This window comes from Mustela erminea, chromosome 1 (genome assembly GCF_009829155.1).
Source record: "Mustela erminea isolate mMusErm1 chromosome 1, mMusErm1.Pri, whole genome shotgun sequence".
In the NCBI taxonomy this organism is placed as follows: Eukaryota; Metazoa; Chordata; class Mammalia; order Carnivora; family Mustelidae; genus Mustela; species Mustela erminea.
The window spans coordinates 73,282,475-73,304,325 of NC_045614.1; the positions used below are offsets into that span (position 1 = coordinate 73,282,475).

Here is a 21,851-nt window from a genome sequence, read left to right on the forward strand (position 1 = left end):
CCCCCCCCCCCAACACACACACAGTTCTTCCTGGGTTTAATAAGAGCCAGTATGTTCATAACAGAAAGTAGGAGGCAATATAAAGAATAAAAGTCATCCCAATACCAGAATTGTTACCATTCAGTACATCCCCTTCTAGGTGAGCCCCAGATTGTATATACTGTTTTGATTCTTGCCCTTTTCCTGATACTTGATATCATGTCTTGTGTGTGGATCTGTGACCGCCTCCTGCTGCAGAGAGCTGGGGTTGGGCCCTCCCCTCCAGGCCGGTGGGCTACAAATCCCGGGTGTGGGCAAATTCCTCAGAGGCAGGCCTTGCCTTCTCTCTCCTGTCCTTTCATGGGACTGGCCCTTTTTTTCTTTTGCCCCACTATTTCAAAGAGCTTTTCTGGACAACCAATCTTATGTGATGTAAACCAACAAAGCCCCCCTTTATGCTGTTTTGTGGGGTTTCCTCCTGAAATGCCAAGATGTGAAGATATATGGTCTCTATAAAGCAACCACCAGCGTGGCATGGCTGGGAGCTACAAGGTGCCCGCACACGCATTAATGGCAGTCCTGAACGGATGCTAACTGAGCCCTGCTTTGCTTGGTCCTCCATTTCTAACCGAGCAGAGGCTGCGGAAATAGCTTTGCTTCCCCCACCTGCCCAGCTGAGAGGTTGTCATAAAATGTCTCCTTCCTTCTCTTGCAGGGTGACGGCTGGGTGTACTTCAATCCACTTTGGAAGGCACACTGATGGGGTGGTGGTGCAGATCTTTCAGAAAGAGCCCTGTTTTTGTAGGAATTAAAGTGGTGCAGTATCAAGGTTCTCCTGGTATTCACTAAGACCTGTTGATATCATTCAAGAAATGGTACCTGAGAGGGAAATGATATACTGTGAAAATGCACTACCAAACCACTCTAGGATTGAATTTACTCAAGAGCCATTTGGGGCATGTGTGTGTACACCGGTCTGTGTGTGAGTTCTCAGTACACTGTATGTTCACACACATGCACTATATACACATATCTGCTGGGTATTATTACACATGTAAATACTGCACTTACCAAGATTTAAGTGGGTAATTACGAGCTCCTTTTTATCAATGAGGTTTGAAGTTTTCTATTTTTCACTTTGCCAAAAATGTTTTGCACTCACAAAAGTATTCTCGTGTAGTCAAGTCCTGTCAAAACAGAGGTGAACTGGTATGGCCCAGTTGGTGTCCATATGGTAGAAAGTGGCTCATTCCTGGAGGAAGTGTAGGTGGCTGTCAATTCACAATTATTTTTGTGATTCCCACCTCCCTTTTAGCATTTATCCTTACTCAAGAAAGAGAAACTATTTCCTGCTGAATGGCAAATGGGCAAGAAGCCATTAAGGGTTTGTGCCAGAGCCTTCCATGAGGGAGCGTCTTTGGGAGAAGCAGGCTCACCTTGGAATTAGCGTCCCATCTCCTTGCCCCAGAATCTTTCTGACAATTTCTTCTGCACCAAGCATTAGACATTTTTCAGAAGCTGTTGCTTTTAGAAAACAAGTCAGATGAAGACTTCACTACTTTTGTGATGAAAAAGGGCTTTAGAAGTTAAATACACGCATGCATATAAAAAACTGCACAACCACAGCCTCAATTTTGTATTTAGTCTGGGGGGAGAGAAAAGAATTTTCTGTCTGTGGTGGTGGTGGTTCTTTTTTTTTAAGTGCGCCTCTCTTGTTTGACCCAAACTCAGCAAGAAAACCACTGTGATTAAATGACACACATAGAAAGACTGCAAAAGCGTTCCATGGTTTCAGTTGAATTTCAGTCCTCAGCCTTTACAAATGAGGTCAAGACATGACTAGAATATAAAGCAAGGAAAAAATGAAGTATTTGATTTTTTGCTCAATGCTTAATTTATTTTTTACTGTGCCACTCAGAATATTTATAAAAATCCAGTAGCATGAATGCTTCTCTGTAGTAATACTGATTTTTGTGCCTTTTGTCTGCTTTCTTAAGACCAATTGTTCACTTTGTAGATATTAGACAATATATTTCAATTAAGTACTATACCTATCTGTGTGTCTGTATTTTATTTTTAGGGATCCAAAATTTCATTTGGAACTGGTAGTTCTGAATGAGCTCAGATTTTATTGGTTATATTGCTAATTTGATGTGAAAAGCAATCATATGTACATCAAAATAGTGTTTGAAACACAGTAAAAAAAAAATCTACTCGATAAACATTATTTATGGAAATGTTCTGACAAGTTCATTTGAAGATTTGTCTCTTGTCTAGTGAATGTTCTAGCTTGTGAGACGTTACTACCGGCCAAAGTTCTAATATAGTAGGCCTGTTCAGGTTCATAGTCTTAAAACATCTGGGAGAACAAAGTGTGTGGAACCATTTTATTTCTGAGAAGGAAAACAGAATAGATGCTATTTCAGGGGAGAAAATCTTCAAAGAGAAGACTGCAAAATAATCACTGTAGTGTTTTAGATTTTTCCAGTCTTCATTATGGTAAAGTGTGAACCATCTGGGAAATTAAACATGGACAACGTTTGCTTGCTTTTCTGTTTTAGGTGGGAGAGGGTTCAATTTGCCTTTTTAAAAAATTGTGAAATATATACAGAAGATTTATATAAAATATATTACAATTCCAAGAATAAACACTTATGTACTCAGTGCTTAAGGGAAGACACCCAAGTTTGCTAGTACCTTAAATGGCACATTTGTGTCCCTACAAAATTGTATCCCCCTCCTTGATCATAGAGTTAACACTACCACTGTCCTGATTCTTGGAATAACTTTTTTTTAACTACCACACATGCTATGTGTATTTATAAAGAGCATGCTTGGTTTTGCCTATCTGAGCTAACATTTTGCTTATAGGTCAATCTGTGTTGTGAATTACTGTATTTGTTTGCTTTCCTGCTCTTTTTTGCTGAATTCACATTTTGTTTTATACTTTCATTGTGGCAAAAATATGTGTGTAACATAGAATTTACCATTTTAGCAATTTTTAAGTATACAGTTTATTGGCATTAAATATATTCCCAGTGTTGTGTAACCAGCACAACCATCTGTGTCCATAGTTTCCATCTTCCCAAAATGCAGCTCCCTGCACATTAAATGGAGACCTCTGCCTTCCTATCCACCATCTCTGCAACCCTTAACAACCACCATTGGACTTTAACTGGCTACTATAAGTGCCTCATATAATGGAATCATTCTGCCCATATCCTTTTGTGTCTGGCTTATTTTACTTGGCATAATGTGTTCAAAGCTCATCAGAACTTCTTTTTAGGACTGAATCCTATTCCATCATATGTATATATACCATATTTTGTTCATCTCTTTACCTAACCACGAACATTTGGCTATTGTGAATAATGCTGCTCTGAACATGCCTGAGTAATACCTGCTTTCAGTTCTTTTGGGGATATACGTATCCAGAAGAAAAAGGTACTGTATCATGAAAATTCCATGTTTAACTTTGGAGTACCTGCCATACTGCTTTCCACAGTGCCTCCATCATTTTGTAGTCCTACCAGCAATGCATAAAGGTTTGAATTTTTCCACATCCTCCCCAACACTTGTTTTTCTGTTTTATAATAATGATCTTAAAGGGTGTGAAGTGCCATTTGGTTGGGGTTCTGATTTGCATTTCTCTAATGATAGTGATATTGAGTATCTTCTCTTGTGCTTATTGGCCATTTCTCTATCTTCCTTGGAATGTCTTAAGTCATTTGCCCATTTTTCTAATTGGATTTTATGTGTTGAGTTGTAGTTCTTTATAAATTCTGGATAGTCTTTATTAGGTATATAATTTCTGATTTATAATTTTGTCAGATATATAATGCTTCTTCCATTTTGTAGGTTGATTTTTTACCTTGTTGATAAGGGTCCATGATATATAAAAGTAATTTTCATGGAGTCCAATTTATCTACTTTTTCTTTTGTAGTTTGTAACCCCATCCAAGAAATCATTGACAAATCTAACTTTATGGAGCTTTCCTTCCTCTCTGTCCTTCCCTCCCTCCCTTCCTTTCTTCCTTTTCTTTTTTAAATTTTATTTGAGAGAGCAAGAGTTGGGGGAGGGGTAAAGGGAGAAGGAGAAGCAGACTCTCCCCGCTGAGCAGGAGTCAGACACTTGGTTGACCTGAGCCGGAGGCAAGATGGCTTTACTGACTGAGACACCCAAGCACTCCCATGTAGCTTTTCCTTTAAGTTTTCTTCTAACAGTTTCATAGTTTAAGCTCTTATGTTTAGGGTCTTGATCCATTTTAAGTTGATTTTTGTATATCGTATTAAGTAAGGGTCCAACTTCATTATTAAGCGTATGGATATCCTGTCCTCCTAGGACCATTTCTTGAAGACTCTCCTTTCTCCACTGAATGGTATTGGTACCCTTACCAAAAATCATTTGATCAAGATGCAAGGGCTTATTCCTGGGCCCTTCATTCTCTTACACTGGTCTGTATCTGTTTATGCCAGTACCACACTGTTTTGATTACTATAGCTTTTTGAAAATTTTGAAAATATGAAGTGAGAGACTTTCAACTTTTTTCTTTTTTAAGATTGTTTTGGTTACTAGGGGTCCCTTGAGATTTCATATGAATTTTAGGATGGAATTTTCTAGATTTGTTAAAAACATCACTGGAATTTTGATAGGTTAGGCTGTGCACTGACTCTGTAGATTACCTTGTACAGTATTGACATCTTAACAATATTGTCTTCTAATACATAAACAAAGGTGATCTTCCCATTTACTTATTTCATCTATTTTTTCAGAAATATTTTGTGGTTTTCAGTTTTCATTTTATTGTATTTTGCTTTATTGTGCTTTGCAGATACTGCTTTTTTTATAGTTGAAGGTTTGTGGCAGACTTCCCTAAGGTTGGGCTATCAGCAACATTTTCCCAATAGCATTTGCTCACTTTAATGTCTGTGTCACATTTTGGTAATTTTTGCAGTATTTTAATCTTTTTCATTATTTTAATTGTTATGGTGATCTGGGATCACTTATCTTTGATCTTACTATTGTAACTGTTTGGGTGTGCCCTGAACTACACCCAGTAAGGCTTATTGGATAAATGTTAAAAGTTGTGTATGTTCTGACTTCTACACCAACCATGTGATACCCGCCTGTCTTCCTATGCCTGGACCTCCTTATTCTGAGACAGACAGTATCGAAATTAATAACCTCCCAGGCCTCTAAATGTTGAAGTGGAAGAAAGAGTCATGCACATCTCGTACTTTAAATCAGAAGCTAGAAATGATTACTCTTAGCAAGGAAGGCATGTTGAAAACCAAGAGATGTCAAAAGCTAGGCTTCTTGCACCAGTTAGCCAAGTTGTGAATGCAAAGGAAATGTTCTTGAAGGAAATTAGAAGTATTACTCCAATGAACACAAATGATAAGAAAACAAAACAGCCTTATTGCTGATATGGAGAAAGTTTTAGTAGTCTGGAGAGAAGGTCAAATCAGCCACAACACTGTCCCTTAAGCCAAAGCCTAATCCAGAGCAAGACCCTAACTCTTCTCCTTTTAGGAAGGCTGAGAGAGGTAGGGAAGCTGCAGAATAAAAGTCTGAAGCCAGCAAAGGGTGGTTCATGAGATTTAAGGAAAGAAATTGAAGCCATAACATTAATGTGCAAGGGGAAACAGCAAATGCTGATGTAGAAGCTGCAGCAAATTACCCAGAAGACTGGAACTAAGAAATTGAAGGTGGCTACACTAAATAACAGATTTGTAATGTAGATGAAACAGACTTCTATTGGAAGATGCCCCCTGGGACTTTGATAGCTAGAGGGGAGAAGGCAATGCTGGGCTTCAAAGGACAGACTGAGACTCTTGTTAGGAGCTAATGTAGATGGTGATTTAAGTTGAAGCCAATTCTCATTCACTATTCTAAAAATTCTAGGGCCCTTAAGAATCATGCTAAATCTACTCTACTTATTCTCTAGCAATGGAACAAAAAAGCCTAGATGACATCAGGTCAGTACAGCATGGTTTACCAAATATTTTAAGCCCACTGTTGAGAACTACTCAGAAAAAAAGATTCCTTTCAAAATATTAACTGCTCATTGACAATACACCTGGTTACCCAAGAATTCTGATGGAAATACACAAAACATTGTTATTATGTCTGCTCATACAACATCCATTCTGCATCAAAGACTAATTTTAATTCTGAAGTCTTATTATTTACATTTTGTAAGTCTGCAACTGCTATAGATAGTTAATCCTTTGATGGATCTGGACATAGTACATTGCCAACCTTGAAAGAATTCACTGTTCTAGACACCATTAAGAATATTCATAATTCATAGGAAGAGGTCAAAGTATCAACACTCATGGGAGTTTGAAAGTTGATTCCAGTCCTCATGGGATGACTTTGAGGGGTTCAAGACTTCAGTAGAAGGTAACTGCAGATGTGGTAGAAATAGCAAAAGAACTAGAAATAGAAGTGGAGCCTGAATTTGTGATTTGGATTGCTGCAATTTCATGAAAAAAGTTTAATGGATGAAAAATTCCTTCTTACAGATGAGTAAACAATCTTATGGTTTCATGAGGTGGAACCTATACCTGGTGCAGATGCTGTGAAAATTGTTGGAATGACAATAAAGGATTTAGAATATCATAAACCTAGATGATAAAGCAGTGGCAAGATTTGAGAGGATTGACTGCAATTTTGAAGTGTTCTACTGTGGGTAAAATGGTATCAAATAGCATTAGATGCTACAAAGAATACTGTTCATGAGAGAATCAATGCAGCAAACTTGATTGTTGTCTTATTTTAAGAAATTGGCCACAGTCACTCTAATCTGCAGCAACTGCCAATCTGATCAGTCAGCAGCCATCAATATCAGCATCAAGGCAAGATCTTCACCAGCAAAAAAACAAAACAAAACTAGGACTTGCTGAAAGCTTAGATGATTAACATTTCCCTAGCAAAAAGTATTCTTTAGGTGTGTACCCTGCTTTTTAGACACTATACTGTTGCACACTTAATAGACTATAGTATAATGTAACTTTTATATGCACTGAAAAACCAGGAAGTTCATTTGATTTGCTTTAGTGAGATATGCTTTGTTGTGGCAGTCTGGAACTGAAAGTGTAGCATCTCTGAGGTATGCCTATATGAGACTTTTGCCTTACCTTAATTTATTGCTAAGTATTTTACTCTTATGCTATTGCAAATGGAATTGTTTTCTTAATTTCTTTTATGGATTGTTCATTGTTAGAATACAGAAACAACTGATTTTAATATGTTAACTTTGTATCCTGTAATTTTGCTGTATTTATACCAACAATTTTGTGTGGAATCTTTGGCGTTTTCCAGATATAAAATCATCTTTTGTGAAGTTGTACTACTTCTTTTTCAATCTGGACGACTTTTTTTTTTTTTTTTTTTTTTTGCTTAATAGCTCTACATAGAACTTTCAGTATGTGAATGGAAGTGGCAAAGCTGGTATCCTGACTTTTAAAAGGAAAAACTTTTAATCTTTCATTGTTTGCTTTTTTCATATATGGCCTTTATTATGTTGAGATAACTTCATCCTATTCCTAGTTGTTTTTATCATGAAAGATTTGTTGAATTTTGGTAGACGGTTTTCCTGCAGCTTATTGAGATATGTTTTTCCCCTCATTCTGGTAAAGTGTGGTGTATTAACATTGATCTCATATTTGGAACCATCCTTGCATTCAGAGAATTCTACTTTGTCATATGTAATATTTTTAATGTTATTGAATTTGCTATTACTGAGGAATTTTTGCATCAATATTCATATACTGATCTATAATCTTATTTATTGTAGTGTCCTTTTCTGGCTTAGGTACCAGGATACTGCCCTCATAGAATGGATTAGGAAGTGTTCCCTTTTTAGTTTTTTTGGAAAAGAGTTTGAGGATTGGTGGTAATTCTTTAAATGTTCGGTAGAATTTACCAGTGAAGTCATATGGTCCTTGGTTTTTCTCGGAAAGTTTTAAATTGCAATCCAATCTCTTTCTGGATATTTTCTGGATATTCTCTTCTTCATATTTTGATTCTTTATGATTCAGTCTTGGATAGGTAATGTTTCTAGGAATTTGTTGTTATATAGTTCATCTAGGTCTCCAATTTATTGATGTAGTACTGTTCTTCATAGTGTTTATTCTTATAAGCCTTTTACTTATAAAAAATCGGTTGTAATGGCCCCACTTTCACTTGATTTTCTTAGTCTAGCTAATGCTTTGTCATTTGTTTTCTTTTCAAAGAACCAATTTTTAATTTCGTTTTTGTATTTCTCTAGTTCTTTCTGCTCTAATCTTTTAATATTTCCTTCTTTCTGCTAGCTGTGGGTTTAGTTATTTTTTTCTTAATTCCTTAAGGTTCAAAATTAGATTGTTGGTATGAGATCTTTACAAATGTGTCCTCAGCTATATATTTACCATTTGGTGCTTGAGATACGTCCTAATTTCTCTTGTGATTTCTTCTTTGACCTACTGGTTGACAGTGTGTTGTTTAATTTCCACGTGTATGAGGGTTACCTAGTTTTCCTTCTGCTGTTGATTTCTAGTTTCATTGAATTGGAAAAGATACTTTGTATGGTTTGTCTTAAAATTTACTGGCTTGTTTTGTGAACTCGCCCATGGTCTGTCCTGGAGAATGTTACTGCATTCACACACTTGAGAAAATGAATATTCTGCTCTTGCTGGGTGGAACCATCTGTATAAGCCCTGTTAGGTCCAGCTGGCCATACAGAATAGTTCAGGTCTTCTCTTTCCTTATTGACCCTGCATAGTTGTTTTTATTATTGATCATGGGGTACTTAAGTCCCCTATTATTATAGGGCAAGTTCTTCTCCATTGTGTAAATGTTTGCTTCATATATTTGAGCTCTGATATTTGGTGCTTCTGTATTTGTTATAGTAAATTAATTTTTATCAGTATGTAATGACCTTGTGTCTTTTATGTTTGACTTTATTTGTCTGATATTAGTATAGCCAATCCTGATTACTGTTTGCGTGAAGTATTTCCCCATTCTTTCACTTTGAATGTATGTATCCATAGATCTTAAGTGAGTTTCTTGTAGACAGCATAATAATTGGGCCTCTTCTGCCAGCATTGGCCTTTGATGGGGAAATATCATCAAAATTAATTACAGACAAGGACTTACTTTGCCATTTTCTTGTTTTCCAGATGCTTTACAACTTCATTATCTCCCATTTCCTCAATTATCTTCATCTAATTTTTTGTAGTGCTACATTTTTATTCTCATTTTCCTTTATCTGTGTTCTCTAGTCTTTTTTGTGGTTACTAGAGAGATTGCATAGTACGCCCTAAAGTAATAACCATCTATTTTAAACTAATACCAACTTCAGCCCCAAACTCTACTCCTTTACAATTCTACCCGTTACTGATGTCACAAATTACATCTTTATATGTGTATTCACGGATCTAAAATATTTCGTGCACTTTAAGTCCAGAACTGGAATTATGAACCAAAATTATAATACTGATTTTCATATTTGCCTGTGTATTTACCTGTATAGTTTTGTACACCTTTAATTGTCTAAAGCCTTCTATATCTACTTAAAAGACTTAATTTCTTGTAGGCAAGGGTAGTGGCAATCAGCTTTTGTTATGTGGAAATTTCTTAATTTCTCCATTTTTGAGGGGCAGTGCTGACAGGTATCAATTTCTTGGTTTACAGTTTTTATTCAGCACTACTGCTTCCTAAATTTCTGCTGAAAAATCCATTGATAATCCAATGGCTTTTATGTTATAAATCACTTCTCTTGCTGCTTTCAAGATTTTGTTTTTGGCTTTCAACAGTTTTTTCCTTAATTCCCTAAGGTTCAAAACTAGATTATTGGTATGAGATCTTTACAAATGTGTCTACACCTATATATTTCCGTTTAGCACTGTTTTTATAGCATCCCATTTTGGCGCTTTTATTTTTGATTTTATGTCTCAGTGGTCTGTGGGTTCCCTTGGGTTTAACATACTTGGGAGTTCACTGAGCTGCTTCAATTTGTAGATTCCTTTCTTAAAAATTTGGGGAATTTTCTGCCACTATTTCTTCAAAGCTTGTTAGAATTTTCTCTTTTCCTTCTGGGACTCCCACAATATATTTTCATCCGTTTAACAGTGGCCCATAGGTGGTTTCAGATTTCTAAAAATTTTTTGTTCTGAGAACAGGTAACTTCAGTTGACTGGTTTTCTGACTTTTCTGTTCGTGTTGTTAAACCTCGTCAACTTTTCATTTTTTAGCCACATAATTTGATTTTCTAAAAAGAGAATTCCTATAAGTCGATATTCTTTGTTCATGTTTTCAGTTTTGACTGTTTTTACTTTTAGCGTATTTAAGACAGTTTGTTTAAAGTCTTCAGTATGTCTGATGCCTGTTTGTTAACAAGAGATTTCCTGTCACATTATGTTCTTCCTTTGAATAAGCCATGTTTTTGTTTCTTTATATGCCTTGTGATCTTTTGGTGAAAATAAGGGGTCTGAAAAAATAAGTCTTTTCCAGTATTTTCAAACTGGCTCTGTGCCAGAAAGACCTTCCTTAACTTGCAGTGTCTGAGCCTTGGGATCAGTCCAGGGTGGAGACTTAAGGCCATCTCGGGTCTTTTCTGGCCATGTCTTCCCTGGGCCCATGTGCTATTTTTTATTCCCCTTTTATACCTGGCCTTAGTTGTTCTTGTTCCTGGACCCATAATTTCTTGCCCCATCGTTTCCAAGTCTATAGTATCCTTGCAGCTTTTATAAGCCATGCCTCCCTCTTTCTGCAGCTTTCCCCAGCCTGTAACACTTTTCCCTGAGCCAAGTTAGGTGAAAATGAGACCAGTTTTTCAGGCAGCCCTAGACACATGAGAATGTTGCAAATAAAGTCTGTCCTATTCCCTGCTATTGAAAGATAAATGGGAGCTGGGAGGCTGCTTCACACTGTGGAGAAGGGTGGAGAAAGGTTGAATAAAAACATGACATTTTGAATGTGACTTTATCTTGACTGGACATTTTATTCAGTGCTATCAACCACTGCTGTTTTTCTGGCAAAGTTAGTGGGTTTTGTTTTTAATGCTTTCATATAAAAGAAATGAGGGCCTGGAGGTTCCTAGTCTGCAACTTTGCTCTCATTTTGTGTGCAGTATAATACAAGCACAATAAAAAATCAGATGTACAGGGTAATAAAGCAGACACATGTAAACCACACTCCAACTCAAGAAACAGAGCACTGTTGGGACGCCTGGGTGGCTCAGTTGGTTGAGCAGCTGCCTTCGGCTCGGGTCATGATCCCAGCGTCCTGGGATCGAGTCCCATATCGGGCTCCTTGCTCAGCAGGGAGCCTGCTTCTCCCTCTGCCTCTGCCTGCCATTCTGTTTGCCTGTGCTCGCTCTCTCCCCTCCTCTCTCTAAAAAAAAAAAAAATCTTTAAAAGAAACAGAGCACTGTCATTACTCCAGAACCACTTTACTTACCCATCTGTAATCAAGGCTCCCATATTATCCCTTCCACCTCCACACAAAAAAATAATCACATCCTGCATTGCCTTCTAGCTTTAACACTAGATTACATTCTTTAACACTATAGTTTTTTTGAACTGTATATAAATGAAATGTTATATAATCTTTTTAACATTTTTAAGATCAGTTATTCCTCATAAATGTAGTTCATTCGTTTCTTTTTTTATACTATTCCTTATATGAACATACTGCCATCAGCTCTTTTTGCCAGACTTAGGAGTAGAATAACTGGGAAATGGGGAATGTGTATTTTCAGAGTGGTTTAAACAGTTTTAAGTTCCCACCAGCAACATAGGACACTTTTTATACATCCTAACACTTATTTTATGCATTTTAGCTAACCTGATAGTATGTTCTGTACACATACTACATTTGCAGTTCTTTTGTTCTTAAGAACTACACAAATTCTAGATGTGTCAGTTGTCGATTAGGCGATGATAGTTGCCCAAAATACCAAGTGTGTGCTTGTGGTCCTAGGGCTTAAGTATTAAAAGGCCACTGCACAAAGGTATAACTCACATTACCTGATTTCAAGACTTACTGAAAAGTTAGTATATAGTCTGCACATGGCTTCCACCTCAAACCATATACTAGAAGTAACAGATTACAAACCTAAAAGTAAATTCTATAAAACTGAAAGATACAAAATGGCAAGTGGGCTAGCCTTCTGTAATGTTTGCTAGTGTAGTCATTTTGTCAGTAGATAGGATCATAAAAGCATTTTATAAAGTATTTCCTTCAGTAGGATATGGGTCTGAGCTCTAATCCATCTCATTTTGTAAAAAAACAGAAGATGTTTTATCTATCTAGAGTAATTAAGATAGTGTGCTGAGGTTATAAGGGAATGCACTGTGTCACACTTAGTCACTCTGGTTCCCATTTGATCTCCAGCTTTCACTGAAGCAGACACTTGATATTCTAATCAAAAGACCTCCAGGTTCTTTTTAAGATTTAAGGCTAACACTCCAAGAAAATTCCATATATTCTAAGTATTTCTACTTCTGACTGTGGTAGACTAGGGAATTTGGGCCAATCCTCTGGCTAAGTACAAGTATAAAAGCTAGACAAGAGGGGCACCTGGGTGGCTCAGTGGGTTAAGCCGCTGCCTTCGGCTCAGGTCATGATCTCAGGGTCCTGGGATCGAGTCCCGCATCGGGATCTCTGCTCAGCAGGGAGCCTGCTTCCTTCTCTCTCTCTCTCTGCCTGCCTCTCAGTGTACTTGTAATTTCTCTCTGTCAAATAAAAAAACAAACAAACAAAAAAAAAACTATGCCCACTATGTTAATTTAAATAAGACTGAAAATGTTAGTGGGTCAGCTGTTAACTATAAAAAGAAACATAACAGATGGGATAAATTCTAGAACTGAAAAACAGAATAAGTAAAATAAATCAATAAATGAGTTTAACATCAGTTTAGCCATAAGTAATGAGAGAAATTTAAGGAGAAATACACAGAATGGAGAAGCAAAAGGAGGGAGAGAACCAAATAGTGTCTATATTTAGTCAATCTCAGAACAGAGAGAGTGGCAGAGAAGCAAATAATATTTAAAGAGAGGACTAAGAATTTTAAACTGGTGTTGAAAACCAACAACCTCAACAAATCTGAAGTAGACACAGAAGGCCGAAAAAGATGTATCGTGCAATCATCTTAATAAAGATGACATAACACTAATATTTATCAGACAAAATAGGCTGTAACAAAAAGTGTTACTGAAAATCTGGTATTTCCTAAAAACTGAAGGTTCAACTTACCAAGAAAGTTCCAAGTGTATGTAACACCTAATAATACAGGTTCAAAACACATATAGAAAAAATTGACAGCTCAAGAACACTTAGGCAAATCTGTTAACAGCCTACAATTTTAATACATCATCCTTGGAAAGTATATTTCAAGGACATATATACATACACCTCTATAGACTATATGTTGGCCAGAGAGCAAATTTCAACCATTTTCAAAGGGTTAAAAATCAGAGAATCTGACCACAGGCAATTAAGGTAGAAATGGATAATAAAAGGATAACTAGAAAATTATTTGAATATCAAGAAATGTACATCTAACCCATGGTTTAAGGAAAATACAATGGACATTAAAATATACATTAAGCTGAATAGTTTAATATATAGAGTTTAATTATATTTGGAGTAAATTTATAACTTTAAATTCATATAGTGGGAAAAGAAATCAACAGATTAAAAAGAACACCTCCTGTCCAAGGAATAGAAAAAAATGGACACAAATTAATGAAATAAAAAACATACTGTAGAAAGTGTCAACAAAGCCATAAACTGAAAGGAAAGAAAAAGAACTAACAAAATTGATTAAAAACTGCCAAAGAAAATGAGCATGGTGCTGAAGGAGAGGACAGAGACAGAAACATACAGGGATGTGAGGGGGTAGAAAAACAAACAAACAAAAAAAACAAACCAGTGTTAGGAATGAAAAGGATATCATTACAGAATCTGCAAACATTAAAATTCAGTGACAAGCAACAGTAGTCAACCTATTTGAAAATTTAGATGAAATGGACAAATTCTTTGAAAAACAATTTAAACAAAACATGTCAGTTTTGTTTTTATTGTGTAAGTAAAAAAAAAAACCCTATGTCTATAAAATAATTAAATCTGTAATTAAAAATCTTTGCACAAAGAAAAATCTAGGCCCCGATGTTATACTAGCAAATTCTATCAAACACTTATTTCAAGCATGCAAGTTTAGTTTTAAAACTGTGAACAAAAAGTCTCTAATTCACTGTATTAACAGAATAAAAGAGAAAAATCACTCAGTAAATGAAGGGGAAAGAAGCCCATTTGATAAGATTCATTCATGATAAAAACTCAGCATATGGAAAAATACTAAAAATACCAAAAACTTCCCATGTGAGGGAAGCCTGGGTGGCTTAGCTGGTTAAGCTTCTGCCTTGGGCAAAGGTTATGCATGATCCCAGGATCTGAGCTAGCTCTTGAGTTCCCAGCCCCTGGGCTCCCTGCTCAGTGGGGAGCCTGCTTCTCTTGGTATTCCTTCATGCTCTCTGTTGCTATCTTTCTCTAGCTCCCAAATAAACAAAGGAAATCTTTAAAAAAAATAAAAAAAATGGGAGGCTGGCTCAGTTAGTTGAGCATCTACTTTCGGCTCAGGTTATGATCCCTGGGTCCTGAGACTGAGCCCCACGTCAGGCTCCCTGCTTCTCTCTCTCCAACCCGCTTGTGCCCAAGTGATCTCTCTAATAAAATCTTGGGGAAAACAAAACAAAACTTTGCATATGAGACAAGACAAAATACAAATGTTACCTTTTCTATGCAGTACTATACTAGATGTCCTATCAGCGCAGCCTAAGAAAAAGAAATATAACCACCAGAAAGGGAGAGAGAAAATTACCATTATTCCTCAATTATGATGGCACATGTTTATAATAATCTGAATTGTTAGACTTCAACAGGTTGTGGAGTATGACTTCAATATAGAAAACTGAATTTTCTATATGCTGACAAAAATAAAATTTGTAAGACATCAAAAAATAACATACACTGTAATAAAATTTATGAAAACGTGCAAGTCCTATTTAAAAACTGGAAAACAAATTAAAGATGACCAAGCCCTAAATAAATTGAAGGATATCCCATGTTCATAGAAGACACAATATTTTAAAAGTGTTCAGATTATTCTCCAGTTTCAATGCCGAATCAAAATCCTGACAAAGTTTTTTTCCTTTTTTTTTTTGGTGTTACTTAACAACCTGGTTCTGAAATTTATATTAAAAAAGCAAAGGACCATAAACAGCCAAAGGAGGATTAAAGAACAAGGTTGGGATGGGAGAGGGACTTGCCTTATTGTAGCTTAATTATCTTAAGGCTACCGTAAGTCAGTAAAAACTCTATGTAACAGACTCCAGAAATAGACTCTTGGACACTTGATTTATACTGCATAGGAGTACTGCAGAGATGTAGGAAAAGGATTTTTTTTTAAAGAAATGGTGCAGAATTAGGTGTACATATGCAAGAAAACCCAAAAACCATCCCAAAACAGTTCACACTGTACTCAACAAATGAATTCCAGGCAGACTTCAAAGCTGATTACAAAAGATAAACTTTCTGGAAAAGAATATAAGAGACGATCTTCACATCTCAGAAGGTTTTTATATACGAGGTATAGAAAGCTGCAGGCACACAAAAGACTGAAAAATAAGGCTACGTTAAATTCTTAGGCAGTTTGCAACGCAAACAAGGAAGGGCCTATATACAAGATATATAAAGGACTACGGCAAATAATAAAAGAAAAACCAACAGAAAAATGGACTAAAATCATGATTTCCAAGTGGCTGTCCTCACCAGTAATCTAGAAAAGGCAAATTAAACAAAATGAGAAATTACTCACCCGCCAGAAAGGAAAAATTGGAGATTAATACAGGCTCATTAGGATGTGAGAATTACCCAAACCTTCATATCCTACTTAGCAATTCTACTTTATTAGGTAAATACCCACCAAAAAATGTATGCATATATGCTCTCAAAGAGATGCAAAAGGATATTCCTATATTATTTGTAGTATTCTCAAACTGGAAACAATGCAAATGTCCACCAACAATAGAATGTGTGTGCAGCCGGGTAGAGAAACTGACAGACACACAAGGAGTATTTATCACAGTGAAAATAAAGCAGTTGCATGCAGCACTCTGGACCAAATTCATAAAAACTGAATAAAAAAAATAACTTTGATTCCATTTGCATTGTTTAAAATGTAGATGTAGTTATGTTTAGAGAGAAATATGTAAGTATTAGAACCAGAAATCCTAATTACTATGAAAGCTATGAGAGAGGGACAGACCAGTGGCTGTGTAATGGGCATGAGGAAACTTCTGGAGTACTGGCACGGTTCTGTTCTCTTTATCTGGGTTGTGGTTACAAAGTTGCTTATTTTGTGCTAATTCACTAAGGTATACAATTTTGTGTTATACTTCACAGTTACAAGTTTACTTCAAAAGAAAATTAAACATCAGGATTTGTTTAGGGATGGTTTGTCTCAATTTCCTACCATTTCAATTTGCAATGGCTGTTGAGCTCTCCATTTATCCACTATTTCACCTACCTTAACTGAGGATTATGGGCAGCAAGGTAGATGTCTGACAGGTGATGTTAATTCTTGAGACTGGTTGCATGAAGAGAACTCAAAAGTACTGAACTGTACATTTAAAAATGTTCAGTTGTGAGACAGTAAACTGTTATATATTTTTTGCCACAAACAAAATTTTAAAAAAAGGGAATAAGGTACAATAGCTCCAAATCTCATCTTATGGCCCTTTGGCTATGAAAACGAATACTCTAGAAGATGCTTTTATACTATTTAGCCCCCTGGCTTCTTGGTCATGGCCTAGGGACTCAAATGAAGTACATCTCCACAAATGCAAACTTAAGTAGGTAATAATGTAAGTATGAAAACTGAATTTTATCTCTGGATTTGCTGTCTCACTGCCTTATTTATACTCCAAAGCACTCAGCTTTGTTCAATTCTAAAATGGGGAACAAAAACAAAAGCCGTTTTATAGCCTAAAACTTCAAGGCCATGATCTCCTCCTTCTGTGATTGTCTGGTGTTAGTGATCACACATGAATTTAGAGATTTAAAGAATATTCTGAGCCAATTATTATCTATTCCAATGTATTTAAACTGCTATAATTTCACTTTTGTGCTACAATAAAACCACAAATGGGGTTACAGTATGGTGCTTTACTGAACCACTGAACCAAAATGGTGTTCCCTAAAACTGAGAAAGAAGATCATTTCTGCTTTTAATTAGAAAATTCTATGATGAAGACTTGACTGGTTATATACTTTATGGTGCAGGGCTTTTGTTAAAGACCAATCCTCATTTATCTCCATTTAAAAGAGATGAAGTTCCTACTTGGCTAGGCATCTTCCCCCACCTCCTCCCCTTCACTTACTCATAAAAAGTCGAAATGAGATTTTAATTCTCTTGTAAAAAGGAAAAGCAACAGTAAGTTGAGGTTGAAGTAATCTAGCACTTTGTTCTTATAACAGTCCTCCCCTTATCTGTGAGGGACATGTTCTAAGACCACCAGTGGATGCCTAAACATGCGGACAGTACCCAACCTTATATATTCTGTATTTTCCTATACATCTACAATACAGTTTAATATATAAATTAGGCACAATGATTAACAATAAAGTAGAATAATGACAAAATCTACTGTAATAAAAGTTAATGTGTGATCTCTCTCTCAAAAGATCTTATTGTATTGTACTCACCTTTCTCATGATGACGTGAGATAATAAAATACCTATGTGATGAGATGATGTGAGGTGAACGACGTATGCACTGTGATGTGCGATAGGCTACTACTGACCTTCTGAAGATGCATCATTAAGGAGGATCATTTGCTTCTGGATCACAGTTGACTGCAGGAAACTGAAACCGAGGAAAGCCAAACCACATAGAGGGAGGACTATTACACACATATTCTCTAAAATCTTTGTAAAAGTGAACAAGGAAGGAATTATGTGTTCAGTACTCTGTAACTCCTTTCAAAAATAAAATTTTTATGAAAGACAACACTTAACACAAAATTTGAATTAACTTTATTTCCCTACAGTCAACAACTTCTCTGCATTGAATTTTAAAGCAACAAAGTAAAATAAAATCCCCCAAATGACAAGGTATCAGAAATCCAGATTTAGTTACACTTTATTTGTGAAAATGTTCAGCCATTTTATTGGTCTGTAAAAGAACCATCATCTGGGTCAAAAATGAATTCTATAAATCAAAGAATATTCTACACTTTGGAAAAGAAAATCAGCAGTAACATTCTCACTGAATATTGTAAATTACACTTTTCTTCATAAAAGGTACATACTATTCTGTACTTTTCCACCAAAAGCAGTGGTAAGTTATGCTTGTTTATATAAAAAAAAGTTATATCCTGTGGCAGGAAAAACCCTTTCTCTTTCACTTTTACTAAACAACTGGAGAAAATTTTCAAGTCTATATAAAGTTGCCTATAAGCTGGAAAATGAACATGTTCAATCTCCATTTATATTTTAGTGCATTTTTTGACAACTGTCACATTTTTAATAAAAGTAAGAAAATGCATATAGCATTAAAGAGTGTTTCATCAAATGCTTTAGGGATTTAAAAAAATGGAGTGGAGGATAAAATCATTGTGATGGATGAAACTATTATAAAATGAGAGAAATCCAGGCAAAGTTTACAAATCCTTTGTCATTTTGAAGAGTCACAGAAAAGGAACTTTGGATACCTGTCCACTTTAAGGGTTTTCTCCTTAATCTTCTGCATGTAAACATAGTGCTAATCTCAGTGATACCAAACCCCATCCTGGTAAGCAACATTCTGTGCAGTTGCCATGCCCTCCAAAGGATATAAATTTAGCCCTTGAATGAACGAACAATGCATGAGATCTGCTCTGTTGAGTACCTGGTGAAAACAACTGCTAAAAGCAGCAATGTGTCAACATAAAAAACTATTGGCATCAATTACTCAGAGGTCCATCTTTGAAACAGCAGCTTCTTCTTTGACAGAGCAAACAGTAAGCAACAGAAAATATACATTTGATGAAACAATCTTTGCACTGGAGAAACATGAAAATAAATATAGTTCAAGGAAGTATAATTATTTTTCTAATACCTCTTTCTCAGACCTGTACTAGTTTACTGGTTCAAGAAATTCACATCACATTTTGTCATTTGTATTTTACATATTGCTATTTGGGTAATTCAAAGAAAATGTAGGTCTTGTAAAAAATAAAAACATTGACAAGTATGCATGTGCCAGGGACCAAATTAGAGGGTTCTTTGGTGCAATTAGTCCAAATTCTCAGATTTGAAGGATAATATGTACCAATAAAAAAAATCTGCTGTTAGACATTTACAGCAGTGCTCTGTCTTGCTTCACATTACAAATAGAAAATAGCTGTTCTCAATAAGCCAATTTTATTTTTTAAATCAGGCATTGCCAGAAAATTTTGTACATTAATCTGGACCAGTGATGGTTCTGTACCCTCTGTTGTGAAACATGACATGAGCTAAAGGCAAAGACCGGTTCTCACAAGGACAACTGCTTCAAGTTAGGAACCAGAACAGTGTATTTAAACAGTCTTCTTAGATATTTTCTTGCCCTTCTTAAAAACTAGCTTATTTTTAATGTAGCCACGCTTCCTTTTTGTAGTCTAAAAAAGAAAACAGAACACATGATATTAGTGTAGGTTTCCCACAGATTAAAAAAATATTACACACATGGTTTATAGCATTTTTATGAAGACTGTCTTAATAAAGCCCTTAGAGTTCATCCTATAGCTGGACTTGAACAATCAATGAGCACCAATAATAGTTCTATGCTAAGTATGCTTAGAGATTCAAGGTAAATTAGACTAGGTCCCTAGCTTTAGGATGAAAGCACTTACCACAATATTCCTCAAATGTATTTCATATATTCCTTACCATTGGGTAAATGAACTCTTTCCTCTCCTCTCAACCTCTAAATGCTTAGCTGTGATTATTACTCACATTTCCAGGCATAACAGAACGTAACACTAGACTAAGGAATCAGGAAATGTTAAATGTGGCTCCTGCTCTAGCCTCCAGGAACTAGCTGTGTATTAAAAATACAAAATAACTTAGGAACTTTCATTATGTGTAAAATGATGATGATTGTACCTATCTACAAAAATGAAAGAAATAAAATTACTTGGCATATTCTCCCAATTTAGGTAAAAAATAAGTACTTAAAAAATGAAATACAAAACAAAACCAAACACCAAGAAAAAAATTTCATAGATTAAAAAAAAAAAAAAACATTTTTCTAAACACTTCAGGATCCCACTAAAATACTTTCAACAGATGTTTTCTGGTGTAAGAAACAAATCACTACAAATGTGTGTTAGAACTTACTGCAAAAGTATTGCTGTGTTACAATCTTAGAAGACTAATCATACAGACACATGTGTCTGCCACTTTGACACAGCCACAGATACTAAAAAGAGCGAACATTTAAATTTAAGGCACTTATCAGAGGCTGAAGACTTAAATACAACTCTTATAGGTGGTTTTAGAAACAGGGTAAATGCTGTGTCATGTAATTTATGATGTCAGTTTAAAACAATTTATAATTTTTTCTAACAGGCACAAGAATACAAGGCAAATGAGTCCTTTTTAAGGTTATAAAAATTAGCTACTGCTAACTTGTTCATAATTTATGCTACTTAATATTATTAATTTATAAAGACAAAAAAGTAAAAAATTTCAGAGGGCACAATTTAAAAAGATTCAAACCAGGTCAAGGAGTTAGCTTCCTTATCATTACCCAAAGATTTCTTTAATGAAACCTTTTCTGTAAGATCTTATAAAGTGCCTCAGGTCTCTGTAAGTATGTAACTAGAACCTCAGCGACCCATGCCAAAAAGTCTTTCTCCAGCCCTGGACTACATACAATTCCTAGTGCCTCAGCCTTGTCAGCTTTGTAGTAGCAGAAGTAAGTTTTAAATGACTACACAGTCCCAAAAAAGTAAAAACTGGGGTGGGGAGAGGAAAGCAAATATTCCTCTAGTGCTAGTATAAAACAGAATATAAAGACATGGAAACCTGAGATTCAAAACCCGTGTTGTTGGCTACTAGAATATAGGTTTTGGGCATACAAGGGAGACTAATTTTTATTTATTGATTCATTTACTGATTTGGGGGAAATCACAGGAAGACAAAAGAAGTCAGATTTAGAAAATTCACTATCATCAGCAAGTTCAACGGCCTCGTTTCTCAGAAAGGGTAGACTTTAACGGGGCTTAGATGTCTTAGGAATAAGTGCCTTGAGACTAGCAGCATTTATTTTGACTTCTGCACTGATGTGACTCACCAGTTTCTCGGCCCACATGACTATGAAAAACCAGATCATTTGTCATTTGATGCAAATACTGTTCAGTGAATTGGATATGACTAACACATGCATGGCAGCTCCATGTGACATACTTAAATTTATCAATCTAGATATGGTCGGTGACTTATACCTGACAGAAAATATTAGTTTAAAAAGTTCCTATTTATATAAATGATCTATACTTTGAATATATTTTAAGTAATGCAAAGAGAAAGACAACTGCTCTAATGATTTAAAAAAAAAAAAAAAACCTCATCCAAGCAATGTAAACCTAAGCATCTTTCAAGACTTAAAACTGAAACGGGTCTAATAATTAGTATTATAAGAGTAGTACCTTAATATAGAGAGCAACCTATATAAATATTCATTTTTAGTAGACCATTATAGCAAAGATTAGATTTGGCTTAAGTGAGCAATAATGACCTTCAATAAAATACTTCATATCTTATTAAGTATTTATTACAAAAGGACTAGAATAGTCCC

General features: G+C 35.6%; 2 protein-coding genes across 6 annotated transcripts in view; one reads left to right on the top strand and one right to left on the bottom strand.

Annotated features, from left to right (window-relative positions):
• The window catches only part of OSBPL10 (oxysterol binding protein like 10), a 320,106-nt gene extending 318,077 nt beyond the window's left edge, over positions 1–2,029 (top strand). For all 5 annotated transcript variants that reach the window (XM_032320875.1, XM_032320787.1, XM_032321062.1 and 2 more), the window contains one exon: positions 695–2,029. In XM_032320875.1, coding sequence (XP_032176766.1) covers positions 695–739 — 45 coding nt within the window. In that variant the 3' untranslated portion in view covers positions 740–2,029. The remainder of the gene's footprint in view (positions 1–694) is intronic.
• A 16,012-nt stretch (positions 2,030–18,041) lies between these two features.
• STT3B (STT3 oligosaccharyltransferase complex catalytic subunit B) overlaps positions 18,042–21,851 on the bottom strand; it is a 94,982-nt gene continuing 91,172 nt past the window's right edge. The window contains exon 16 of the mRNA XM_032321270.1: positions 18,042–19,668. Within this exon, the coding sequence (XP_032177161.1) occupies positions 19,588–19,668 (81 nt within the window). The 3' untranslated portion in view covers positions 18,042–19,587. The remainder of the gene's footprint in view (positions 19,669–21,851) is intronic.